The 25,118-nt window shown below is 43.9% G+C and overlaps 1 protein-coding gene across 1 annotated transcript in view; it reads left to right on the top strand.

Annotated features, from left to right (window-relative positions):
* robo2 (roundabout, axon guidance receptor, homolog 2) overlaps positions 1–25,118 on the top strand; it is a 208,724-nt gene that overhangs the window by 163,062 nt on the left and 20,544 nt on the right. The window contains 10 exon segments of the mRNA XM_079513571.1: positions 1,305–1,429; positions 1,581–1,757; positions 3,152–3,335; positions 4,409–4,435; positions 9,554–9,571; positions 9,574–9,598; positions 14,483–14,610; positions 15,543–15,815; positions 17,134–17,259; positions 24,148–24,304. Coding sequence (XP_079369697.1) covers positions 1,305–1,429; positions 1,581–1,757; positions 3,152–3,335; positions 4,409–4,435; positions 9,554–9,571; positions 9,574–9,598; positions 14,483–14,610; positions 15,543–15,815; positions 17,134–17,259; positions 24,148–24,304 — 1,240 coding nt within the window.

The following is a 25,118-nucleotide window of genomic DNA, read 5'->3' as shown; positions in this document are numbered from 1 at the left end:
GGTCACATTTCTGCCTACCATACATCACTTCACTAATGGCTCTATTAGCTCAGCCCTCAGGGCCCCTAATGAGAAATGTGCGTTGTTTAGCGCAAATATGCATGATAATAAGCTGCTAAATCATTCATAACATTAACTTTGAATGACATTGTCTTCGATGGCTGCCATGCACAGCCATGGCACTTTGTCACCTGCGTCTAATGCGGCGAAGCAGGATTTAGAGCACATTTAGTTGATCTGATGCTCCCCTCGCTAGATTGTTTATAATCTGAGCCAAGGTGTTGCATTCATCACTGGACCCATTCGTCTTCCGCCGTGCCAGGGCCTTTTGGCTCTCCGCGGGTCAGTGTGGCCAATCGTGCTGAGAGATGAGCACAGATTTGTGGGGTGACACATGCCATTTTGGACGGGGGTGAGGTGAGGGGGAGGAAGCCTGGGAGTAATTGACCTGTCAGTATTTGGCTGCCGCACTGCTCTCCTGTCAGCCACTGGTGGAAATGAGAAAACATTATTTCTAAAACGTTACTTCCAGTCTGCCGTTATTTATTTTTTCTACTCATACCCCCTTGTGGGGTCAGAAGATTGCTGCTATCAGAATGACAACTGTGAGGTTAATGAAACCTTTCAATCCACTCTCTCAGGACAGAGCCCACATACATGGTGAAGCCTCTGCCTGATTCTCGCCCACTGGCTTTAGTTCCATCCGGTTGATCGATAGAACCAGTCAATATGTTTACCCAGTCCACGTTTCCTTTGCTCCCAAAATGCATTTCTTCATATTTCTCTCACGTCTGAGGCATGTGCGGGCCTCATCCTATAAGCCTGTTGACCCACATGCCACCCTGGCTGGGTTCAATGCCGGGGAGTCTTAGCGTTGACTGAGAGCGCTTGACATTCTGGAAACCAATAACTGTACTGTCTGAACAAAATCCAGCAGGCTGGAGAATAAAAGGATATTAAATCATACCGGTAGTTGAAATACTAAAGATAGGCTTGATGTGTCAAACTTGTCATGATTTTGAAGCGAATCCCAATCTAATGAGACATTCTGACTGTCTAGAGCCACCTGTGGCTTCCCAGAAGAGGGGGAGAGAGAGAGAGAGAGGGGGAGAGAGAGAGATTGTGTGTGTGTGTGTGTGTGTGTGTGTGTGTGTGTGTGTGTGTGTGTGTGTGTGTGTGTGTGTGTGCGTGTGCGTGTGCGTGCATGACGTGCGTACAGTAGTCTTTTTTTGTTTTGCTTTTCTTCTGCAATCTGACAATGGAATAATACATGTTTTGGTCTTCTTGGTTCTGTGTCCCACCAGCTCCCAGTGCCCCACCTCAGCAGGTCACAGTGCTGACTGTAGGCAACCAGAACAGTACCTCCATTAGCATCTCCTGGGACCCCCCTCCCCCAGACCACCAGAACGGCATCATCCAGGAGTACAAGGTTGGTCAAGGAAAAGCAAGGCTTTCCTGGGGCTCTTCCTTCTATGGAGACCCCATTAGAAACACCACCATGATGGTTCATCTGATCTCTTCCTCTCTTCCTCCACATTTGCTCATTACATTTATCTCAACCCTTGTTTGTCCCCTCTCAGATCTGGTGCCTTGGTAACGAGACACGGTTCCATGTGAATAAGACGGTTGATGCCGCTATCCGCTCAGTGGTGGTTGGGGGCCTGCAAGTGGGGGTTCTGTATCAGGTGGAGGTGGCTGCCAGCACCAGTGCAGGGGTCGGTGTCAAGAGTGAGCCCCAGCCTATTGTCATAGGTAAGGTTTGCTTGGTTGTTATCCTGTTACAACCCATTTTGACCTGAGATCAGATTCTAAAAATGTCTTCTACATTCTGACAGTTTTCTGAAAAAGCTATGTTTCTATGTCAGTCGTTCTTCGATTTTTCAAAAATAGCAGATCTACAAGCTCGTAGTGCGCCACTCGGTGGCGCGCTATGAGCTTGTAGATCTGCTATTTTTCAATAGCTAAAGCACAACATAATGCTAACACCAAAAGGGGTTCCCGCCCAAAATGGGTTAAAGTCATCATTAGTTATTTTGACCTCTGCATTTACAAGATCAGTGTTAATATTTGTGGAATTAATTGCGTGCGAAATTGTGTCCTTTTCATTTTCTTTGATAAAAAAACAAACAAACAATAAATGGCATGTCTTTTTAACAGTTTCCTATGTTGTTGACAGCAATGGCCTAACTGATGATACTGTATTTTTGAAAATGCTACTATTTTGATATGTGGCCTGCATGCCCATACAGTGTATGATTTATGTGGATCTGGGCAGATTGTGTCTGATTTGACCCAGAACTGATGGCTTGGCCTGTAGCATGTTCTTATTTCCCAAATGTCACTCACATAATCCATCTCCAAGAGCTAGCAGCCCTAGGCTTGCAGATATATTATTGTGTGTGTGTGTGTGTGTGCGTGTGTGTGTGTGTGTGTGTGTGTGTGTGTGTGTGTGTGCGTGTGCGTGCGCGCGTGTGAGGGGGGTGGAATCTGTCTATACGCATGTGTGTTTATGTGAAGTTTGTGTAATATCTTTTAATTGTGTGCTTCTATAGAGATGGAGAGAGATGGAGAAATATGCACACACATGCACATACACTGTATACAAGCTATACATGCATGTGCACATAATCACACGAAATAGTGTCAGACAGGCCAGCCAGGGTGAGCTGTGTGATCGGAGATCAATACAGTGAAGGATCCTCTCATCTCATTTCACATGGTATATTTTACTGGACCTGGAGTGAATTACGGTCTGAGCTAAGCAAACAGTCTGTTCACCCAGGGGTTTGTTATAAGCTTTTGGGCTTTGCCTCCCTCCGTCTACACATTAGTTTTCACCACACACCCTCTAGATCTATGTCCAGCTCCCTTCGGTCAATATCTCAGCTGTAATTCATCCGAGTCTAGTTTCTTTGACCCATAGTCCACAAACCTTATCTCATGGTATCTGTTGGTGCGGTGATTTATAAATACAGACCGTACTGAATATTATTAAGCCTTTAACAATAATTTCTCGCCAAGATGGTTCATTCACATTTTGTACCACAGTCGCCCGAGGCATTAAACGATGTGTGACTAAATGTTGTGTCATGTTTCTCTGAGAGCATGCCCTCAGGTTAACACTCGCGGCCCTTCTTTGCACATAGGTAAGGACTTCCGGGACGTGATCATGAGCGGCAACAGAAACAACAGCATCACAGAGCAAATCACTGACGTGGTGAAGCAGCCAGCTTTCATCGCCGGCATCGGAGGGGCCTGCTGGGTCATCCTCATGGGCTTCAGCATCTGGCTCTACTGGAGAAGAAAGAAGCGAAAGGGCCTGAGCAACTATGCAGGTTAGACCGCTCAGGGGCTGCAACATGTAATGCAAATTAAAACACAGACTAGAAGTTTATACACACAGACACTGTATAAACTTATTTCTCACATATTTTTCGTTCTCTATATTAGCGCTTCACATGGGGCTCATTTTACCACCCATGCCAATGACTGTAGGATCTGGAGGATTCAACATGCTCATTTTGAATTAGCATAATTTTGATGAGGTTTTGAAAGCACTGCTAGCAGTAAGGTTCGGAGGAGGGGGTGCTGCATTGATGCTCAGCAGGGAGCCAGATGTCAACATGAATCATATTCAGAGGCCCGCAGTCTTTGACAAGTCCACCCACAGTGTTGTTAATAGCCGAGAGCTGGTGGGGGCTGAGTGGGCAGACTGGACTCTCTACTGGTCACTGTTTGGACCGGAACAAACTGGAAGTGGTCCAGCTCTCCTCCCACACACTGACCCTGACATCTCACTGAGTGACCTCCAGTCAATACTTATAGCAACCAAGTACACATAACATGCCACGGGTACAAGATTTAATTAGAGAGCAGGGCATGCTAATGAATGCACACTAGTAGTACAGCTGGTATAATACCACCATTAATCCAGTGTTAATGCCAAGTAGATTAAGAGGTTTTCCTTCATTTAAATTTCTCCTCTATGTATTATTTCCCCTCTTTATTTTCACATTAAACGCAAAATGTCAAACTGAAGGGTCTTAATTGCAGGCAGCGGGGCTTTGCTCTATGAAGATTATGCTCTTAATTTCTTCTTGTTGCATTGTGTGTGTGTGTGTGTGTGTGTGTGTGTGTGTGTGTGTGTGCGTGTGCGCGCGTGTGTGCGTGTGCGCGCGTGTGTGCGTGTGCGCGCGTGTGTGCGTGTGCGAGCGTGTATTTTCTTTGGTCCGTGCCATCATCTCCACATCTCTGTGGCCTCTGAGCTGGCTGCTTTCCTGGCTGTCTCTCTGCACATTGGGTGATGATGTGGTCTCACAGCCTCATCCCTGGTGTGCAGATGCCCCCAAAGCACCGCTTACCTCTGCAGGCTTTTAACACACAACCTCTCTGTCTTCTTGTTTTGCAGTTCAGTCCTTCACCTTCACCCCTGCAGGTACTGTTCATTTGTCCCGTCTCCTTATTCCATCCTGCCACGGCACCCGCCGAAATATTTTTTTGCTAGGTTTGGCAGACCCGAGGCGATGTCTAATGCAAATCCAAAACCTCCCACCTCCTCTCGAGGTGGACAGACTCACCCACCCAAGCAAAGGGGAGGTTTTCACTCAACTTAAAATTAGAGAGATCTGGATTTGTGATTGGCCACATTACCAGGGTCCTGTAAATACCAACCCATAGCTTTTTGTTTTAAAATACTGTGTTGTATTTGTATGTGTGTTGTGTCTATCTGGTTTTGAATGAATGCTCCATCCTGTCTGGTGTACCTTTCTTTGTGTCAGTCTAGTGGTTCTGGGTGAGAACATCCTCCTCTCCAGATTCTTCCTCCTCAGAACTACTTACCTTTCTGTTTCCCCTCCCAACACAGCTTTGGTTATAATTTACTTGTACCTTTCTCTTCCATAGGTGGTAGTTGGGTATTTGCGAGGTGTATGTTTCATTTTCACCTGTATTTCTATTGCTGTGATTTGCCTCCATTTCTCCATTTCAAGTATTATTTTGTACACGTATCTTTGGCTGATTAGCTAACAGGAGCTAATTTGAGTGTAACTCTGTTAGTTAGTACTGTAAAGTATCTCTGGCCATGGGTCATGACCCTCCTCACTGGCACCATTCTTACACAAGTGTGTCTCTCTCTCTTGAGGTAAGATTCGAAGAGGAGAGAGAGATAATGACAGTGGGATGTGAAGATATAGAAATGAGCCTCTATTTAAAATGTAATGAGCCCATGAGTTGGAGGGTTCCTCTCTTCTAGTGCAATTCTGGTGTAGGAGGGGAGTGTAGTGCAATGAGTCAAGGGACAGCACAGTGCTCCTTCTGAAACCTCTGACACAGTCAAATGAAAATCCTGTGTTCATTTAACTCTAAGAGCATTCTCAGAGTTACGAATGGATATATTAACACTAACCCAACCGTCCGAACTCAACTCGATTGTACAGTATATTTCTTTTTGTGATGTTGAAATCAAATCATTACTGTATAGCCCTTCAGTCCCATAGCATGTATCTTAAAACATGCAAACATGCTATAGATTCACTCTATAGGCAAAAGCCATACAATGAACCATGACATAAGAATTGTCTAAGGTTGGAGGAGATTAGAAATGTTCATGGAAATGGCAGGAATTCCATTTTTGTTGCTCTATACTTCGACTTTCAGTGTGCATAATGGATTGGGGAATGTGTTTTATCAATTGCAAAGTTGTGAATTGTAATGTTTGTGGGCTGAAACACAGGCCTATTGTCGAACTGTGAATTATTGTGCAATTGAAAGGGAAAGGGATGGAGAAAAACATCTGTGCCTGATAGCCTGCGGCTGCGGCAAAGCTTATCAGCTTGTGTAGAGCAAAGCTTGCACTGTTGACAAGGGAACTAAATGAAATAAATGCCCTCATGGATGATAAGGAAAATCTTGAACAAGTACAGCAAATGGTCCTGCTTTTGTGCTTCCAGCACCCCTAATGTTACCTGAAACATTAGGGTGAATATCTATTGCTGAACATTTAGGATATAAAAAGGTTAGGGTATGTGATAGGCCTATACAGATATGCATATCCATGTAGTTGTTTTTTCTATTTTTACCATTATTGTGATTTTGAAATCATTTATATGCAACACCCACCATATTCTTTACCTTTCTTCAGGTGACATTGACGTCTTGCATCACATTGCAACATGTTATGAGCTTGTACAGTAGATGTATTTCCACCATAGCCTTAGCCATTTTCATCAAATGTTCGCCTATTATACCCATAGGGTATAATAGGGCTTTATCATAGCTAAAATGTAACATGGGGCCAGCCCTCGTACGGCTTTAAAAGTAGTCAATAAAATCTTAAAATCAATTCTAAAATGTACTGGCAACCAATGAAGGAGGTGTTCACACCTCCTAGTGTTGGTCAGGAGTCTTGCTGCAGAATCTTGAACTAGTTGCAGGCGGGATATGGCTTTTTTGCTGAGTCCGGAATACAGGGCGTTACATTAGTCTAGGCGTGAAGAAATCTGTAAAAATCTGTAAAGATCTGTAAATGTGAGGAATGGTTTTATTCTGGCAATGTTCAACCTTGGATATTTGGGCATCAAAAGAGAGGTTAGAATCGAACCACACACCCAGATTTCGGTCTAAGTTGTTATGTTAGCGAAACTGATGTATGTGGTGCTTATTGTTTTACTACATGGAGGACAAAATGAGGGCGAAGATGGCGCAGATTGCAGTATCATGGAGCTGGTGTTGTTCAGTATGTGAGCCTGAGTGTGGCTGAAGAGTCTCACAGTATAGCACTTCTCAGCATTGGTGATTAGGTGATGTGCAGAGTGTCTTGTCTCGGCCTCCTAAAGCTGTCAGTGCCGGAGAGGTAAATCACCACACTGTGGAGGCACTCGGCCAGCGGGGAAAGAGATTTGATGGAATTTTTATACTCTGATTATGTCCCCATCCCCCTTAATGCTTATTAAGGGGGATTAATCCGTATTCGTATTGGAGAAAGTGCTTATCTGGAAGAAGGAGGCGAGTGAGGCGCAGCCTCACAGTCACGTCACTGTCTCCAGCAAACATTAAAGTCCCTCCACAGCAGCCAAGAATGTGCCTGAGCACAGATAGGGACTTCAGAGACCTCGCTGCTGCGAAGATGCCTCTCCCCAGATACGCTCTAATGCAAGTTGGTAGGGTTACAAAGGGATGTGGCTGTAGCTATGGGTGGATACAACTGTCAAAGCCCTATATTGCATTCAAATAAACATGCAAAGCAGAATCCAGAGAGAGAGAGAGAGAGAGAGAGAGAGAGAGAGAGAGAGAGAGAGAGAGAGAGAGAGAGAGAGAGAGAGAGAGAGAGAGAGAGAGAGAGAGGAGAGAGAGAGAGAGAGAGAGAGAGAGAGAGAGAGAGAGAGAGAGAGGAGAGAGAGAGAGAGAGAGAGAGAGAGAGAGCGAGAGAGAGAGAGAGAGAGAGAGAGAGAGAGAGAGAGAGAGAGAGAGAGAGAGAGAGAGAGAGAGAGAGAGAGAGCAGTCCAGCGGCCCGGAAGAGAATTTCCCATTCATTTTTTTCCATTTCAGAAAGTATTTATTTAAAAGAGTGCTGTGATTTTTTTCCACCCTAAAACATGATCATCAGGTATTATTATTATACAAGAAGGAAGAATAATTAAAAAAAAAGTGTACAGTATTTCTTAAAATTACGTTTTATGTGGACATGCCCACCAGTTCATTAAGTAGGCTATGTCTGGTTTGCCTGGTAGGTGGTGATGGGTGGTGATCCACCTGAACTGAAGCCGCACCCACATCTGTTGTATGATAAAGGGGGAGGGGTTAAGGGAGGGGATGATATTGTGATGTCACTATATCACAGTTTTTTCATTGGCAGGTTTGACTGTCAAGGTTTCAGCCTCCAGGAAGAAACCCTAAATACAAAGGGAAGACATCATTGCACATAACAACCACACCAAGGGGTCTAATGAAGTACTGTCACCTCATAAACACATGAAAAAATACAAAAATCACGGCACTCCATCTTTAAAGACCTGTAAGCCCGGACAAAGCCAACTCGGATGGTGACAACTCATGCCAATGAATAAAAACAATTGGGCCGAACAAATAATTAGAAAAAAGGACAGGGTACAACACTTTTTGTTGTTTTTATTCTTTCTAATTATTTGTTCGGCCCCAAAAGATTGTCATGAGTTGTCACCATCCGAGTTGGCTTTGTCCAAGGCTTACAGGTCTTTAAATAAATACTTTCTGAAACGTCTATGGGAAGAATGCATGGGAAATTCTCTTCCGGGCGCTTCTTTTGTATATAGGCTTTTTTAGGCATTGGTTTGGTTTGGTTTCCATGGACATGGTTAATTAACTATGCATTGTTCTATCATGCACTGGGACTCACATTCATTGTCCGACAATTTAAAACAGACAGTGATGAGAGTATCTGCTTAATTAAGCTAACAAGAGGTGTTACATCAGCGGCCCCTAGAGACTACACATACTGTATGTCTTTCTTCTCAGCATTCCCACGTCAACCTTGGAAAACCCCTCATCTTCTTCTGCCTGCTGTGTCTCTACCTAATGTGCAGACTGTGTTTGGCTTGTGCCCGGGCTTGTTTTGGAATCAACTTGAATGAGGAGTGGAGGAATGTTCAGACCTCCTTTTCTCTTTAATTTCCATCTGTGGAACAAATGAGACAAATTACTATCAGTTCTCTCTCTCAACCGGTACTTACTCTCATTTTTCCTTGGTATGTGGTGATTTCCAAAGTGCTCTGTCGACCCCCTGTATTTCCTATGAGCCATTGAAGTCGTACATGCTTAGATATTTGATGTCGTCTTGTCATCATGGTCGCTGAACAGAGATGAAATGACTTCTCTACTCACTTTGAGCTTTGGAGTTTTACTAGCCGCTGACAAAGACCGTGTTTGGGGGATTATTATCTATAGATCACTGTAATGGAACAGGCCACATACATGCCTTGTAGGGGAGCCCCTGCTGGCTGAGGGATCAGTAACTCACAGCCTCCACCCCACAGAAATATGGGTTCAACCTGATTAATGAGCGCTCTGCCTTTTCTAATCATTTTTGGCTGAGATTTAATCACAAATCAGATAATACGTCAAGAGCAAAATAAGAGAGATGAAATGAGTTTTTGCTCTCATCAGGCATCCCGTCCTTGGGAGGAACATGATGTCGGATGATGTGTAATGCAAAGCAAGGCAATCTTCAACCCTCATCATTGCATCTTTTGTTTTTAATTTTCGCGCAAGGGTATGGACACAGAGGGCATCTGCATCCCTTAGTGCATCCATCAACCATCTAGCTGCATATAAGAGACAGGACACATGAACAGAGGAGTTGGTAGCTACGCACATACAAGGGCAAACCTGGAATAGCAATATTACTTCTTCTTATGGAAATAAACCCTTGTTCTAATCATAGTGTAATTTGCATCTGAAATCTTCATGTATTGCTTTGTCTTTTTTCTTCCCTTCTCTGCATCTCTCTCTCTCTCTCTCTCTCTCTCTCTCTCTCTCTCTCTCTCTCTCTCTCACGCTTTTTCCATCTCTCTGACCTCAGTGACATTCCAGAGAGTTGATGCGGTCTGATGAGCAATGGAGGTGAGTGTTCCACCAGGAACTCGCTATTTTAAATACAGCATCATTTCACACTCTGCCAAAGCACAACATTAAAGTAATCAGTATTCCTGATGATTCATCAGCATTCTACAGTATTATTCTATTAATACATAACATGACTATTGTCACAGCTTGGTGTAGCTCAACACTGATTGTTTATTGTGCTATCGTTATTTCCTTTTAAGCCTCTAGCCTAAACTTTGCACGTCATAACATACAGTATCTGAACTTGGCCTAAATCATGCCTTCGTTTATGCAGACATGTTCAATTTTATTCTTACGCTGATAAGTGACTGATGGATTGATAGATCACCAATACATGCTTGTGTAGCTTGCATGCAAATCTGTCTACAAACATACATTTCTACCACGTCTCTGTTCATGCATCGACAGATGAACTCATAAATCTCTCCGGCAGAATTAACAGAAACAATTTAAGCAGAGAGGGCTTTTATTTTGTCATTTATCTTCCCCTGCCGGCTACAGTCAGCCCAGAAGCCCCCTGGAGTGATAAATTTGCCTGTCACCTTGCGTGGGCGGCTGGGATCTGAGCACATGTAATAATGTAAAAATAATTACCCAGGGGAGAGGTGTGTGGAGGTACCCCTCTTGCACCCCCGTATAGCCTGCTCCATTTCCTCGCATGTTACGGGAGGAGAAAGTGGCTACAAAGAAAAGGGCACATCTCAATGACACCAGTTACAGAGCCTTTGTGGGTATTCAGGGGTATTCAGGGGGCTCCCTAGAGAATCCAGGGCTTCTGTCTATCTAGTGCTTATCACACCTGACTAGGTAAAGCCTCCAGATCTCAAACACTCCCATAGAGGCCCAGAGAAGTCTGACCCTATGTGCATCCCTGGGCTTTTGGGAATGTGTCTCTTTTCAGCAATTTGGCAGTTGTGTTTTTACAGTATGTGTGTGTTTGTTTGTTTTCTGTTAGTGTGTATGTAGGAATAAATGAATAATGTATTGTGTGTGTGTGTGTGTGTGTGGTCCAACAAGGTCGTCCACTAGTCGACCTTGTTGGTACTAGTTGACTAGTTAATAAGAAAAGAAAGAAAAAAAGCTTATTTTTTATTTTTTTCGTTTTTGTAGGCCTCAAGATCAGCTAGAATGCTAGATTATAGTCACCAATGTACACCGTTTTTAAATGTACAAATATATATAGATTTTTTTTTTTTTTTTTTTTTACATAATAGGTAGTTAAATAACTAGTCGACTAGTAAACTAGGCAACTAGTCAACTAGTAAAAATCACTAGAAGTGAAAGCCCTAATATACGTATATAGGCTATATATAGCGTTTCTTGCTCCTGTTGAGCTGCCAGCTCAGTTCTCAAAGAATTAGCCACGCCACTTGCCATGGCTTTTCTCATCTACTTTCTGCTGTAGTGTTTTTCCTTCAATTTTCCACATAAGCGGTTCTGATTCTCACTCTGCTGAACGGGATTTGAAATGTCTGTATTTGTGGTGCTCTATATTTGTCATATCCTTAGTCAGCAGCAGTGGCTGCTACATTCTCACTGACATTAGAAAAGGTTGCAGTCTGTTTTTCTTAGCACTCTTGAAGTAACTGGTGATATCACCCAGATGCTGCGGTTTCCCCATCTGCCCCCAGAGTGAAAACGAGCAGAGTATCACAGGAAAATGTGTTCATTTGTTACGTGCAATGTTTATTGCATTAATTAGACGATAGCAAATGAAGCCGCGTCTGTTCCCGGTTCCTCATTGGCTCCTGCCAAATTGCCCTGACTGAACAATTACACTTAATCGATCACAAAATAAATGATTCATGGAAGATGAATGGTCTGCAGATTGGTAGACCTGGACGGCTTGGCATTGGCTGCTCAATTGAAATTGATAAAAGCCGATAAGGGCCCATTCCTTATCCCCCTGCCAATAGGGAGATGGTAATTAGGAGGTAGTAATAACTTCCTATCTCGGCACTGATCAATATTTTAGCAAAGCCGATTTTCTCCTATAGAGTAAGAGGTGGGCTGATCTCAGTGCAATGAACAGGTCTCACCAAGACTGTTGCTATGGAGATTATTTTACATTCCAGTACGCGAAGGCTAAGTGACAGAATGCTCTCAGCATCATGTGAATGTAATATGGAAATGTGTGTTCATACAGTACATGTTTACAGTATATTGTAATGTGCTTTTGGTGCAGGCTCCATTCACCAGCAGCCTTACAAACATGCTAGATTTATGAGGTTGTTTTGGGATTAATATCTCTCGGTTGTTTTTTCTTTTCTTTTTTTCAGTGCATAGCCTTGTGTCAGCCATCTTAGACAGTATTTCACATTTTCCTACCTATCACAACAGCCAACTCAAATGTCTGACAGGAAAATGGCTTAAAATCTTATCTGCCAAGGTTGCCATCCATCCCTGGTTGGACAAGGGGGAAAAAAAGTTGGATGCCACCCCCTCACCCAAACACACACACGCAGGCATGCACGCACGCACGCACGCACGCACGCACGCACGCACACGCACGCGCACGCGCACGCGCACAAGCACACACACACAAACAGCAGTCACCCATAAAACAAATCCCCCCAACAGAAATCACTCTTATTCTAATTATCCTTTCCTGGAATACTGCTGTGTGATAAATACAAGGACGATGCAGTCGTTCCCATTGTCGACTCCCTGTCTTCCAAATGGTCTTTCTCCGGTGGGCTGGCTGGCTGGGAGAGAGAGAGAGGGGGGGGGCGGGGGTTTGTGTGTGGGGGTGGGGGAGGGGGGGTGGCGGGGTGGGGGGGGGGGGGTAGTAGCTGGAGCACGTGAGGAAAAGTGAGACTGGTAATGAGACAAAGGCACAGGCTTTTCCTGCAGACTGATGCCTCCATGGTGCAGTCTAGCTGCAGTCGACGAGAGGGACCAACGCCCTGCCTCTCTGTTGCTCTCCTTTGTCAACCGCTTGGAAACTCCAGGCTGACAGATGTTGAGCGCACGACAGGGAGGGAGGAGGCATGAAACGAGGAGGTGTATGTGGAGAAAATAAAGGAAAATAGGGTTAGGGAAAGACTGGTTGGGAGGGAGAGAATGAGGGGGTGGGGGGGGGGGGGGGGGGGTGCACGGCAGCCTGAAACAGACGGGGAGGGGAGGTGGGGGGTGGAGATGTATTACCCCATAAAAGTGCATGTGTCTGATGCACAGCCATCAATTTGAATGACTTGTCTCCCCCGAGGGCCTGTTTTGGCATTCAGAAACCATGGTGAGGGCTCTTACCTTGTCAGGGATGCAGTTCATTTGGACCCCACCCCCCTTCATTCCACAACCCCCACCGCCTCTGTAGAATACTGTAGCTCTTCTCATTAGAACCTGTAGCTGAGGGAGAGACTGACTGCTGCCACACGCCAATAACACGTGCACATGTCCTTGGGGGGCTTGCCTCTTCTACCCCAGTCTCCCCAGTCCCCCTCCGGGCCTGCATGTCACCCTGCTGGATACAAAAGCTCATCAGGCACCCCGGCGCTGCTAAGTGTCGCTCTCCGTGGCTTCCCCGAGATGTATCGCGCACGCGTGCGTGTATCATTGGATCTGTTGCAGACTGTAGGTCACTGATGGCAGGGCGTGACGTGCTCCTGCAGAAAGTCAAAACTATCTGCTTTATCACACGTGTATGCACACTTGTCTGTCTGTAACAGCCTGTGATTTGTCAGGGAGAGGAGGAGGAAGGAACTAGCGGAGACCTTGTGCAGAACAATGAGCCGTTCGGTCCCCCTGTTCTTTTCTTTTACTGTTGATGTGTTGAATCGGAGGGTCCTTTGTCCACCCAAAGACAGTTTATTTTGTTTCCTCTGTGTACTTTTGGTCAGTAAATTAGCCGTGAATTGAGAGTGAGCACATTTCAATCCATCTTGATGGCTAGTCGGTAGAAGCAAGAGGAGTACAGCGTATCAGTGAACTGACACATAAACAAAAGGTATTTAGCTCCCATATCACATTTCCATCTACCTCCATCTGTGTTGCCGGTGGAAACGAGCCTCAGACGTGATTGTACAGTAAAGCGGCCCTAATGGCCTCCCAGCAGTCACCCATGACAGGTTAAAGTCTTAATGGACACTTTTTATGGCCTCCCACCCCCTCAGGAGGGGCACAACACCTGTTAAATGGAGACGTCCTCTCATATGCAGGCATCCCACAAGTGGGCCAAGGGATCTGTGGGAGGGAGGGGGTTGAGGCCAGGAGATAGGGATCTGTGGGAGGGAGGGGGTTGAGGCCAAGAGATAGGGATCTGTGGGAGGGAGGGGTTGAGGCCGGGAGATTTTGACGTCTCATCAAATATGATTTAGACTGTCTGGACATCACTACAAGGGGCTGATGGGAAAACACAGCAGAGTGCATGGGATATTAATGAACGATGTAGCGTATGCATGCGGGTGTATACATGAGCTTGTGCACACGTTGGACTGCATGTGGCTCAGGCAAATGCATGCATTAATGTCTCTACAGTGTGTATTTGCATTAGTGAGAGAATCTGACAAAGGCACAGCAGGGGAACAGGAGAGATAAATAGATGTTTTTGCCTGAATTAATTCTACAGTAACTTGTGGGGTGACAAATGTACCCATATTCCATAATGTTTCTTACATTTGACCACCTTTTTCAGTTAGCACCAGCATAATCTCATGCACGCACGCATGCACGCACACATTTTACACACATGGATGTTTGATTTCATGTCTTTATTTTGATTTCGTACTGATTGCTGTCACATTCTTATTAATTAGTCATCAGCAGAGTGAGGGAACATCTCTGTAATCCAGGAAGCAGAAAGTGTTATGGTGTGATTGCTTTTGATTTGACCAGAAACTCAGGGCTTTTGTTTCATCTAATCGTGCCGGCTTCTGTTTCTCCCCAGTCGCCCTGGCCTGCTGAATGCCGGTGACCCAGGTTACCCCTGGTTAGCTGACTCCTGGCCCGCCACCAGCCTACCAGTTAACGGTGGCTCTGGGGGACCCAACGACCACAGCAACTTTGGCCGCGGAGGTGAGTGAACGTCCACCCTGTGCCCTCCAAGGTACGGAGCAGGGGAGAGGCCATATCAGATAAAGGATGTTGATAGGATCTTCCAGGCTCTCTGTTCTGTCTCAGTACAACAATACAATGGTTTCTACAGTATATATGTCATGTCCCACACAGCCTGCAGAAATAAGTACACGAAAGCATATTGCCTGCATGTGTGACTTGGGATATACATTTCTAGAATATATCACTTCAGAGGACAACCAGAGCGTTAGCAGCAGCAGGGCGTCCACTGTCACCAAGCTGAGTAATGGTAAACTGTCCAGCTTGGTGTCACAGCCCATACCTCAGAGGAACAGAATCTGAAGCGAGAGATGGGCAGAGTGTGTGTGGGGGTGTGTGTGAAAAGATGGTCTTGGGCAGCCAGTCGTGAAGGACATGCGCAGCTTGACTGGCGCAGATGTGGATGCTTCCACCACGGCTGTACATCATCCCCCCTTCACTGGGCATGCAAACCACAGGCTCTCTCTCTCTCCTCTCCCTCTCTCTCCTGGACACGCAAAATAGCTGCATCCCTTATCTATTGAGAACAATAAAAGGGAGGAAAGGGAAGGAAAAGGGGCACCAAGGTTGGAAGTCCGAAGGGTTAGAAAAAATCAATAACTGGGTTAGTTGAATAATGAATATTATGTCAAGAGACAAGCTAACGTCAAAGTGTTGAGCTGCAGCCTGGACTGCCTTGTTCAGAGAACTCCGAGAACTCTCCTGCACCTGTGAGGCTGTGACCCATGGGGTCGCTCTGATCTAATGCCTTGTCTCAGACAGTTCAGTCCTGTCCTTTTAAACTGCCATGAGGTCTAGCCTTGGTTTTGCTCTTATTAAAATCTTCTGTCGATCTTTAATTAGAAGCCAAGAAAGGTTTATTCTTACACTCCACCCTCTCCACTCCTTTCTAGATCTCCCTAGTGGCCAGGGGGACAAATCGGGTACCATGCTATCTGACGGGGCCATCTACAGCAGCATCGACTTCACCACTAAAGCCAACTACAACAGCCCAGGCCAGACATCCCAAGCCACCCCCTATGCCACCTCCCAGATCCTCCACTCCAGCAGCATTCATGAGCTGGCCGTGGACCTGCCCGAGGCCCAGTGGAAGGCCTCTCTCCAGGCCAAGCAGGAGATGGCCAACCTGGGCTACGCTCTACCCGACAAGAACTCCTGCAACAACAGTAAGAAAGAGAGAGAATATCAATGTTTGCAGCAGTGGTGGTGTCTTCATGTGGCTTCATGTTTGTTTCTGTACAGTGTTTACAAGTATGCGACGATCAAGTGCAAACTTATGACACCACTTTCACCACCACGTTAAGTGACGCAACCGAATGACGTCGTACCTTATTCACACCGGTGCATGTGCATTCCAGTTTACTGTGATGAGACACAGTTTTCAGTTTAAGCACACGCCTATTTGTTGTCTGAAATCTTTCGAACCCCAGGTTGTGTCTGAAAGAGTCCTTTTTCCCCGCAGTGGATATACTGTTTTCATAACACAACCGTGCTGCTCCAGGAAAATAACTGATTTAGAGTGTTTACTTTTGGAGGTTGAGTAAACACATTGAGGTTTTGAATATGGCACCATCTGTACCTAAAACATGTGCAAATGTAATCGATTGTAGCATTTGCACACTCAGAGACATAAATGGATAAATTATTTAACACTTGATGGGTACCATAACCAATGCATCTTCATATTGAACAAATGCACCATGCATGGACTCCCTATGAATTGATTACTTCATTTTCCATTTTTTACCTAGAATAGTTAAATTATGAATTTAACTTCTGTATACTTTTATTTCTACGGTACTGTCCATTTTAATTGGACTAATATTTAAGAAAATTATGCAAATTAATTACCAGGGATTTGATTATTTTAAACCTTGTGTAGGTTTTTTATACTTTATATGATTTAATCTAATACATATTTATGATCTAATTCGAACTGAGTGATAGATTAATTAGACTGTAGCTTTAACATAGTCCTTTACCTTTAACATAATGTAATGCATCTGAATAGAAAAGAATCCCTTTCTAATGCTTACTGGCATAATTTGAAGAAGTAAGATAATATACGATTATGTTAACTATACTGACTCAAATACTTTAGAACTGGATGCACAGACCACAATGGAATTGATTGAAATACTTTATTATTTCCTTATTTTATGTCCATCTCGACATTTATATTAACCAAATAATAAAATAAAAGAGAATTGTAGAATTCTCCCATAATACTGACATGCCCAAAATAGGGATGCCAGGGGTAAACACAATAAACATTAAGACATAAACATTAAGACATAAACATTATGAATACATGGCCAAGTTCAATAACTGTATCAATGGGAAAGAGATGAGTCTTAGTGACGACAGGAACCTTACATGATCTACTGCTTGCTTGCTGCTCTAACTGCATGTATGCATGTGCTTGTGCTAACTGCCAGTCACCTGATGCCACTGAAATTTTTGCCCTTTAACCCTCCACTGTAGCACTCCTTTTCATTCCCGACTACCGATTGGCCGAAGGATTATCTAATAGAATCCCACACAACCAATCACAAGATTTCAGCACCACCAGCTCTCACAACAGCTCTGAGCGAAGTGGCAGCCTCTCAGGTTGGTTTACAGCTGCGAAACACTCTGGGGGGCGCTTCGGGGGGCTCTGACGTTTTACTTTATGACCAACTGACTTCTTAATTACTTTATTGATTGGTTATTTGCATGCGCAAACCTGATATATACAGGGGTTTTATATTAACACTCCCTCACCAATATCGCTTTGCTCACGCTGCTCCAACTAGCTACAATGATGTATTGTTCAACAGCAGACTCTACCTGTATGTACTGTAAGTCGGAGTGAATTGTTTGTTTCAAATGTCCAATCCATGGTATGATATGGTGGGTGTGTGAGCCCATTAAAAGAAAGGATTTCACCCGAGTGTCACTGTGATCTGATACATGAAGATGGCTCCAGGCTCTAGTGCTTGGCTTACTGCTGTTACTGCTGGGCCTTGTAAAGGCTTTATCTGTCCATGACCATGAGTGTATGAGCAGACGGGAATGGGGGCAGAGGGACTCCTTCAGACAGGGTGGACTAAACATGCACACACACACACACGCACACGCACACGCACACACACACACACACACACACACACACACACACACACACACACACACACACACACACACACACACACACACACACACACCATCGGAGACGCTTGGCTGGGTATAGTGGGGAAAATACCTCCCATTTCCCCTCTTCTCCTAATGGTGGCCGGCTACACTAAAACCCATGTTCAGAGAATTACAATGTCATTTATAGGACACAGACACAGCTCTCTGCCTTCCTCCCCTCCTCTCTCCTCTTTAATCTAGTTACAACCCACTGCTTTAACTGGTCTCTAATTCAATGCACTGGGACACAGAGGCCTGGAGATGGAATGCCTTGCAGCCTGATTATTTTCATTCGCTCCAGGCAGGTTTGTGAAGGGCCTGACATTGTGGATTCTGGAATCTTATTTCCTCAGACTGAAGGAATTATGATTTCAAAGAAAAGAAAAGAGAGACCTTTCTGGGGTGTAATTTATTGAAAAGAATATATATACTATTAACCATGGGTGACCACAGATGGTAAACAGTTAATGGTTATTTATTTGCATTTTGTGTTGTTTAGCAGAGAAAGGGACACCATTAGCTTACATTTTTATTTCATTTGAATGCCTTGAGATATTTTCACTTGAACTTTGAGGTACTGCCCGGCTGTAGAGCACCGAGTTGGTAACGATGGAAGTTGGAGATCCATGTCCCACCCTATGCAATACCCGTTGTACCTGTGTCAGAGTACCCGTTCCACCCATCTGTCTGGGTCCCTTTTATGTCCATATATGGAGATTTCTGTATCTGTCTCTCTGTGTCCCTTTATTCCTTTATGGAGTTCTGTGTCAGGCATGCCCAAATATATATGGAGTGTTCTGATGTCAGAACAAGCCAGCTCCATATATGGACGGGCAGAGGCCTTTTGTGGCGGTGAGTACAGGCAGTAGAAATAGCAATAATCATAAATGTAATAGTGTAAGATATTATAACCAGTAAGACGCCCTGAGGGCGAGAAGCAAGGTCGCGCTGAAACAACAGGTCTGGGAATGCCCATATATGGATTTGTTTTTTGTTTTAGTTTTTTTATATATTTTGTAAGACGTTTTCGGTCCGGGTACGGCGTAAAATGTGTGCTAATTATTAAGGCCATGGCGGGACCTCGGGCCAACCCAGTTAGGGCCCAGGTAGGGACGGTAAACATAGAGAAAGTAGAAAAACGCTGCATGCACACATAGCCACGATGCTGGAAATGTATTAAAAAGAAGCCAATGTTTCGACGAGGCGTGACTGACTGACATGAAATTAAAGTTTTCATAGTAAACTGCGACCTATGGTCGCAATAATATAATATGGTATAACAATGATGTCAGATAATATATAGGTAGAATGTTAAGATTACAATACATTGTAGTCAGTGGTATAATATGGTATCAGTCCATGGTCGTGTTCTGTGAAGAGGCCTGATCCACGGTCACACTCTTGATAGGCTCTGTGAAGGCTCTGTGAAGAGGCCTTTAGTATTATGAGATATTCTATTTTAATGAGTATGGTTGAAAATGTGCGTAGGTTTATCTACACACAAAAAACTTAATTAATTCAACTAGACCTTACCCGTTCTGAATATATGAACACCAAATTATGTACAGTGTGGGTAATGCAATGTTATAGATCACATTACTGATTGGGAGGGAATTGTCCTGTCTCGCTACAGCCGAACAATACCGACTATGAAAATTCTGCCTGTGGTGTTTTAATCGATAGGTCCAGAGATCATGTGTACCGTTTTTTGTGAGATTTGCACAAAAGCTGTAGGTGGAAGAGCAAAAAGTGTGTTTTGAAGAAAAGTCATAATGGCGGAAAATCTATCGTGACGCAAATGGGCATATAGGGAGATGCGTCATGAGCCAAGGAATCCAGGGAACGTGAAATGTTGATTTTACGACCTACGGTTCAGTAGTTATAAGGTGAAATGTAAAGTGGGCTGTTATAGTGCCACCATGAGGCCGACTGATATAATTGTTTATTGCATTCATTTAAATAATTATTATGAAGCTCCCCTCCAAGTGACGGACTCAAAGTTAAAAAATGAAAAAATGCCAACATGTTTCGACCAACAAGGTCTTCATCAGGGCAAGATGAAGACATTGTTGGTCGAAACATGTTGGCAGTTGCCTTTTTGAGTGTGCAACCACTCCAAGGAATGTCCGTGTTAACCTATGTTTGTGTGTGACTCATGAGTACCAGTAGGGGCGCTGTCGTGCCAGAAACGGCCGATGTAATGTTCCTAAAACCGGCCGAAATCCGCGCGTGCATGGTCGATCACGCACGCTGTGGTTCCTAAATCCACGTGAACATTTAGGTTGCCAGATATAATTATTTTATTAGACTCGAGGACTAAACTTGATAGAAATTATGAGAACTCAGATAAAAGTTGTGTGGAGGCGCCAGTAGGGCGGTACACTGTAACAAATATTAAAGGCTGTATTTATTTCCGATTAAAGATGGAGTGCCACGATTTTCTTCCACCCTAAAACATGATCATTTCATTTCATTGGCCCGTTTGACTGTCAAGGGTTCAGCCTCCAGGAAGAAACCCTAAATACAAAGTTAATACGCCATTCCACATAAAAACGACTCCAGGGTGTCTAATGAAGTACTGTCACCTCATAGACACATGAAAAACTGGAAAAGTACAAACATTGTGGGACTCCATCTTTAAGAACTATAGGCTTTCAAGTGATTTGTAGGTGGGTTTGGCTCTAGGACTGATTGTTAGGCTTGAGTTGAAGATGGCTGCAACTCCACCTCCAGTCTTACCAGGGTGTCTCTGGGAATATGAAGCATTTGTGTGACTTGGTGGGGTGGCTGTATTTAGACTGACATATTCTTGCTCACCCCGCCACGTTTCGGTCAGACATAGTAGATCAAGATAGTTGTCTGATATGATTTCATTTACTAATGTACCTTTTATTTTTATTTTTTAACTTTGTTTTTATTTCAGTTTAGGCAACTTCACAGAATTAAAAGCATACATTTTTCTTACAACTGCTTTTTCTTTTTTTTTTCACAACCTCAGCTGTTCCATAATTTCACAGAATATATATATATATTATACACTCATACACACAAACAACTTCACATACATTTACAAGTATTCACAATAAAACAAGGAAATAAAATACTACAAGTATTCACCATAAAACAAGGAAATAAAATACAAGTAGTGAGACAAAAACAACAGAGCGTCGACAACAATGGGAAGTGAACAATACTGAGGACAGACATGACTGGAGACAGAGGAAAGCGTATGAGCACACCAGAAGGTCTGGGGAGAAGTGTATTTGGAGAGTTGTTACTCGAGATTCCGAAACCTGCTACCTCATTAGTAGAGGCAGTACAGGATAGAGAGAGAGAGAGAGAGAGAGAGAGAGTTCATATTTATTGGTATCACAAAGTAAATTAAACATTTACTGCCAAAGATGACTTTTGGGTTTTTTATTGATTCGGTTTGAGATCACTGATTGCCACCATCCGTTTAGCTCTTCGTTGCCAGGCAAAGCTTGGCTATAGGCTAGGCGGTAAAATGCTTCCCCCTTGTCCACTGCCATGCTAACTGAAATCTCTGATTCTTTTCCTGAAAAACGGCGATGTTCACGGCTTACTAAAGCATCGCAGCGTCACGGTTATAATATTAGCGTTTCGGGTGACTTATAAAGAGATCTCGGCTAACATTAGCCCCGCCGATTTTGCTTCCGGTCATGAATATTGGGGTCTTCAAAATAAGATATATCCAGAAGGGACTACAGATTGAAACAATTCTGGCAGTAAATAATCTCTCAAGAACAAATTCTGAGCAGAGGGTGCTTATTCCTTTTTTGCCGATGGGTTCCCAGATTGGGCACTTGCAAAATCCTCATGGCCCAGTGCTTTATGGTATGAGGAAGAGGCACATGAGTAGAGGGCATTTGAATCACCATAAACTGAGCTTTAATTCTGACTCCAGCTAGCTCGGTGTTCTGAAGAGAGAACATCCAGTGTATTGTGTTCTCCCCCCCCCCCCCCCCCCCCCTCTCTCTCTCTCTGTGTGTCTCTCTCTCCCTCTCTCTCTCTCTGTCTCTCTCTCTCTCTCTCTCTCTCTCTCTGTCTGTATCTCTCTCTGTCTCTTTCTCTCCCACACATCTCTAAGGAGATGGAGGGAATAATGAATGTCAGGTCTGGGGGAAAGGAGAGAAGGATGAAAAGGAACAGAAATAGAGCAGCTTTCATGACAGCATGGATCTCCACTGGGGATGTGTTGCTCATTAAAATGTATCTTAGGAGAGGAGACGAATTTTGGAACTAAGAATACACCCCTCTTCCCAGCCTCTGTACACACTTTGGCCCTCTAACAAGCTGCATGGTCCATGGTTCTTTAAGTTGATAAACAATGCAGGTTGTCATCTTACTGCACCTGCCAACTACTCGTCATTTAAAATATTCTTAATATAAAGCACAAAACTAAACGGCATGGGTGACAGTTGACAGTAACCTACTGTATAATCCACACCCATGTATACACTAATTTCATAATCTTAACTATTATGAGAAATTCCTTTTGGTCAGCAAATTGGACACCCTATTTGCAATTATTCTCCCACTGCTAAAGCTATATCTGGCTGAGTCCTTCTGGAGTCTCCATTCTGTGGGTTCCGCTCTTCAGCACTGACGCACCCAATAAAAACAAAGCTCGAGGCCGTGCGGCCCTGCAGTTATAGGTTGGGAGCGCCCAGACCTGAGGTACAGTATATAAATACCCAGCTCTACGTCTATATTTAGTATTAGCTCCCCTTTGAAAAGAGGCCTGGTTTTGTCCGAGGAGATGGGTTTGCTGTGTAATTCCCGTGTAGCTCCTAGCCACAGTTTTCCCCTCTGTACTTTTCATATTTGGGGTGAGCTGCAGTCATTCCAGTGCCAAACCATCTTTCCCTGGAAGAGACTCATTTTCAATATTGATGGCTGTTCTAGTGTGGAGGGACTTGGGGGTACGGGAGGGGATTGAACAGCTCACCAGTTATTGGTAAAAGTCGAGCGTCGCCCAGAGGTGCGATTAGGAAACCCAATTACTTTCAGACTATAGTTACACTGTGATGTCTCTTGCCTTGGGCTTACAGTTGTTTATTTTATTACTTCCATTCTTTATCAATCTTAATCTGACACCTTTATCAGCTCCTCGCGTTCATGCACGAGTATTGTGATGCAGTCAGTATTGGAGATTTTCTTTTCATTGTCCAAAAAGTAAATTTTTAATAGATTGGTGGAGAGGTACACATTTGAATGTGTATTTCAGAATTAATATTACACATTACCTCTTCATTGGCTGCTATCAGTGATATGGAGTTAATTTATAGCCACGGTAAGGTCGAGTCAGTTTAGTGGATTACATGATGTTACTGTACATAGCACAGGGTTATTTGATCTGGGCATTTTTCTGTGGAGAAATGATTAGAGGCCCTTGGCAGTAAGGGTTGACCAAACGATGACAGATACAAATGTACATAATGTAACAGAGGCTCCTAACGAAAGCTGTCACTGGTCTCTGTGGCCGCCGGGTGACGTTGAATTACTGTATTTTCTGGGTTGATATATAAGGTGTTTTCTAGGGAAGGAACTGCAGCTTACCACAAAAGGAATTCATAAAAAGGAGTTCGCTCTGACCGTGTACAGCAGGGGTCCCCAAACCTTCCCATGCCAAGGACCCCCAAATAGCCATAGCCTCTATCGCGAAATGGGTAAATAAGATTTTTGGACAATAATGACATGCTCAATATAGGGACGGAGGGGGGTTGTGAGGTTGAGGGGGCTTTCTGATGTAATAATATAAATGAAAGTGTAATAGACTATCAGTGAATTCTATTAGGGCCACAGTGACATTACACAAGCCATTCATGAGGATGCTGTGGTGTGAAGTCAAGTGAGATATTTCATTGTGAAAGCCAACGTGTGGAAAGGGGACACTAAGGGATGGGTGGAGCATAAAGGTCTGTTATAGTGCCATTTTCTCCCGTTTCTATGGAGATTTGAAGCTTTTTAGCCAATCAATCAATCACTGTTCATGCTTTTCATCCGGTGGCCTTGAGGTTCTCTGTGACAGGCGGGAGCCCATTGAAATGTTGTGTATGAAATTGTCTCTGACTTTCTATGGGCACGCAGAATTGCACATAACATGGATGCGTTTTGGCTTCATACTCACATTAAATATATTTTGAGTTTGGAATTTCTAACGTAATTTGGAGATGGTTTATATTTCACAAAGGGCTCTCTGGTTATATATTCAGATTCAGAACAGATTTTATGTTTTACAATAAAAATGTCATCGACTCATTCTGTCTAAACCTTCATCTTCCTATTCATTTTCCCTCTAAGGTGGAAAGGGGGGGAAGAAGAAGAAGACCAAGGCTAGTGCCAAACCTACCAAGGCCAATGGCTCCAACTGGGCAAACGTTCCCCTGCCCCCTCCACCTATTCACCCTCTCCCTGGCACTGAGATGGACCACTACCCCATCGACCACCATGAAGGAGGGTACGTAAGCAAACCTCACCACTAATATCGCATGACGGCATCACTCATCGTAAATGACGACAAACGAGCAAAGACCATATGTTTTTTGCTTTGAAAATAAGTTGTTTTTGGCAAGCAGCATATTTTGATTCTAGGTCAGGTGTATTTTGTCTTACAGTGAGTATAGTACTAGGGAAGCTAATTGCGATGATAGCTGTCAATTACCACACATTCCCACAAGCCTGTACTTTGCAGTTTTTTCTGTAGTTTTCTCTGTGGATACATCTGGAGAAAACTATAAATGTTAGATGGATTACATGAATTGCTTCAGATTCATGTAATTTCCCACCCTGGAAAAACGTGATTATTAACAGTAATACTTATATTATTCTGAACAGAGACAAAGGCCACAAACAATGGGCAGTTTATCCACAAGGATCACCAACTGGGACAAAGTTAAACTGTGTTTTACGTCACCGCTTCTCAACGTCAGGTCCACATGGGGCCCACCAGGGGGTCCAAATGGACCCTTATTGTTCTGCAACTCAGAGTAAAATTTACACTGAGAGTGTTACAGTGTAGATTTGGGTCACTGAGTTACAGACAATAAGCGGTCCATTTGGACCCCTGGTGGTCCCCGGACCAGACTTTGAGAAACAGTGTTCTAAAGTGTGTCTCTCTGGGCTAGTAGTAGGTGTGTGTCTCTGGACTAGTATTGTAGGTATGATAGTGTCTCTGGACTAGTATTGTAGGTATGATAGTGTGTGTCTCTGGACTAGTATTGTAGGTATGATAGTGTGTCTCTGGACTAGTATTGTAGGTATGATAGTGTGTG

The sequence above is a fragment of the Electrona antarctica genome (assembly GCF_951216825.1).
Source record: "Electrona antarctica genome assembly, chromosome: 11".
Lineage (NCBI taxonomy): Eukaryota > Metazoa > Chordata > Actinopteri > Myctophiformes > Myctophidae > Electrona > Electrona antarctica.
This window is presented reverse-complemented; position numbering and strand designations above follow the sequence as displayed.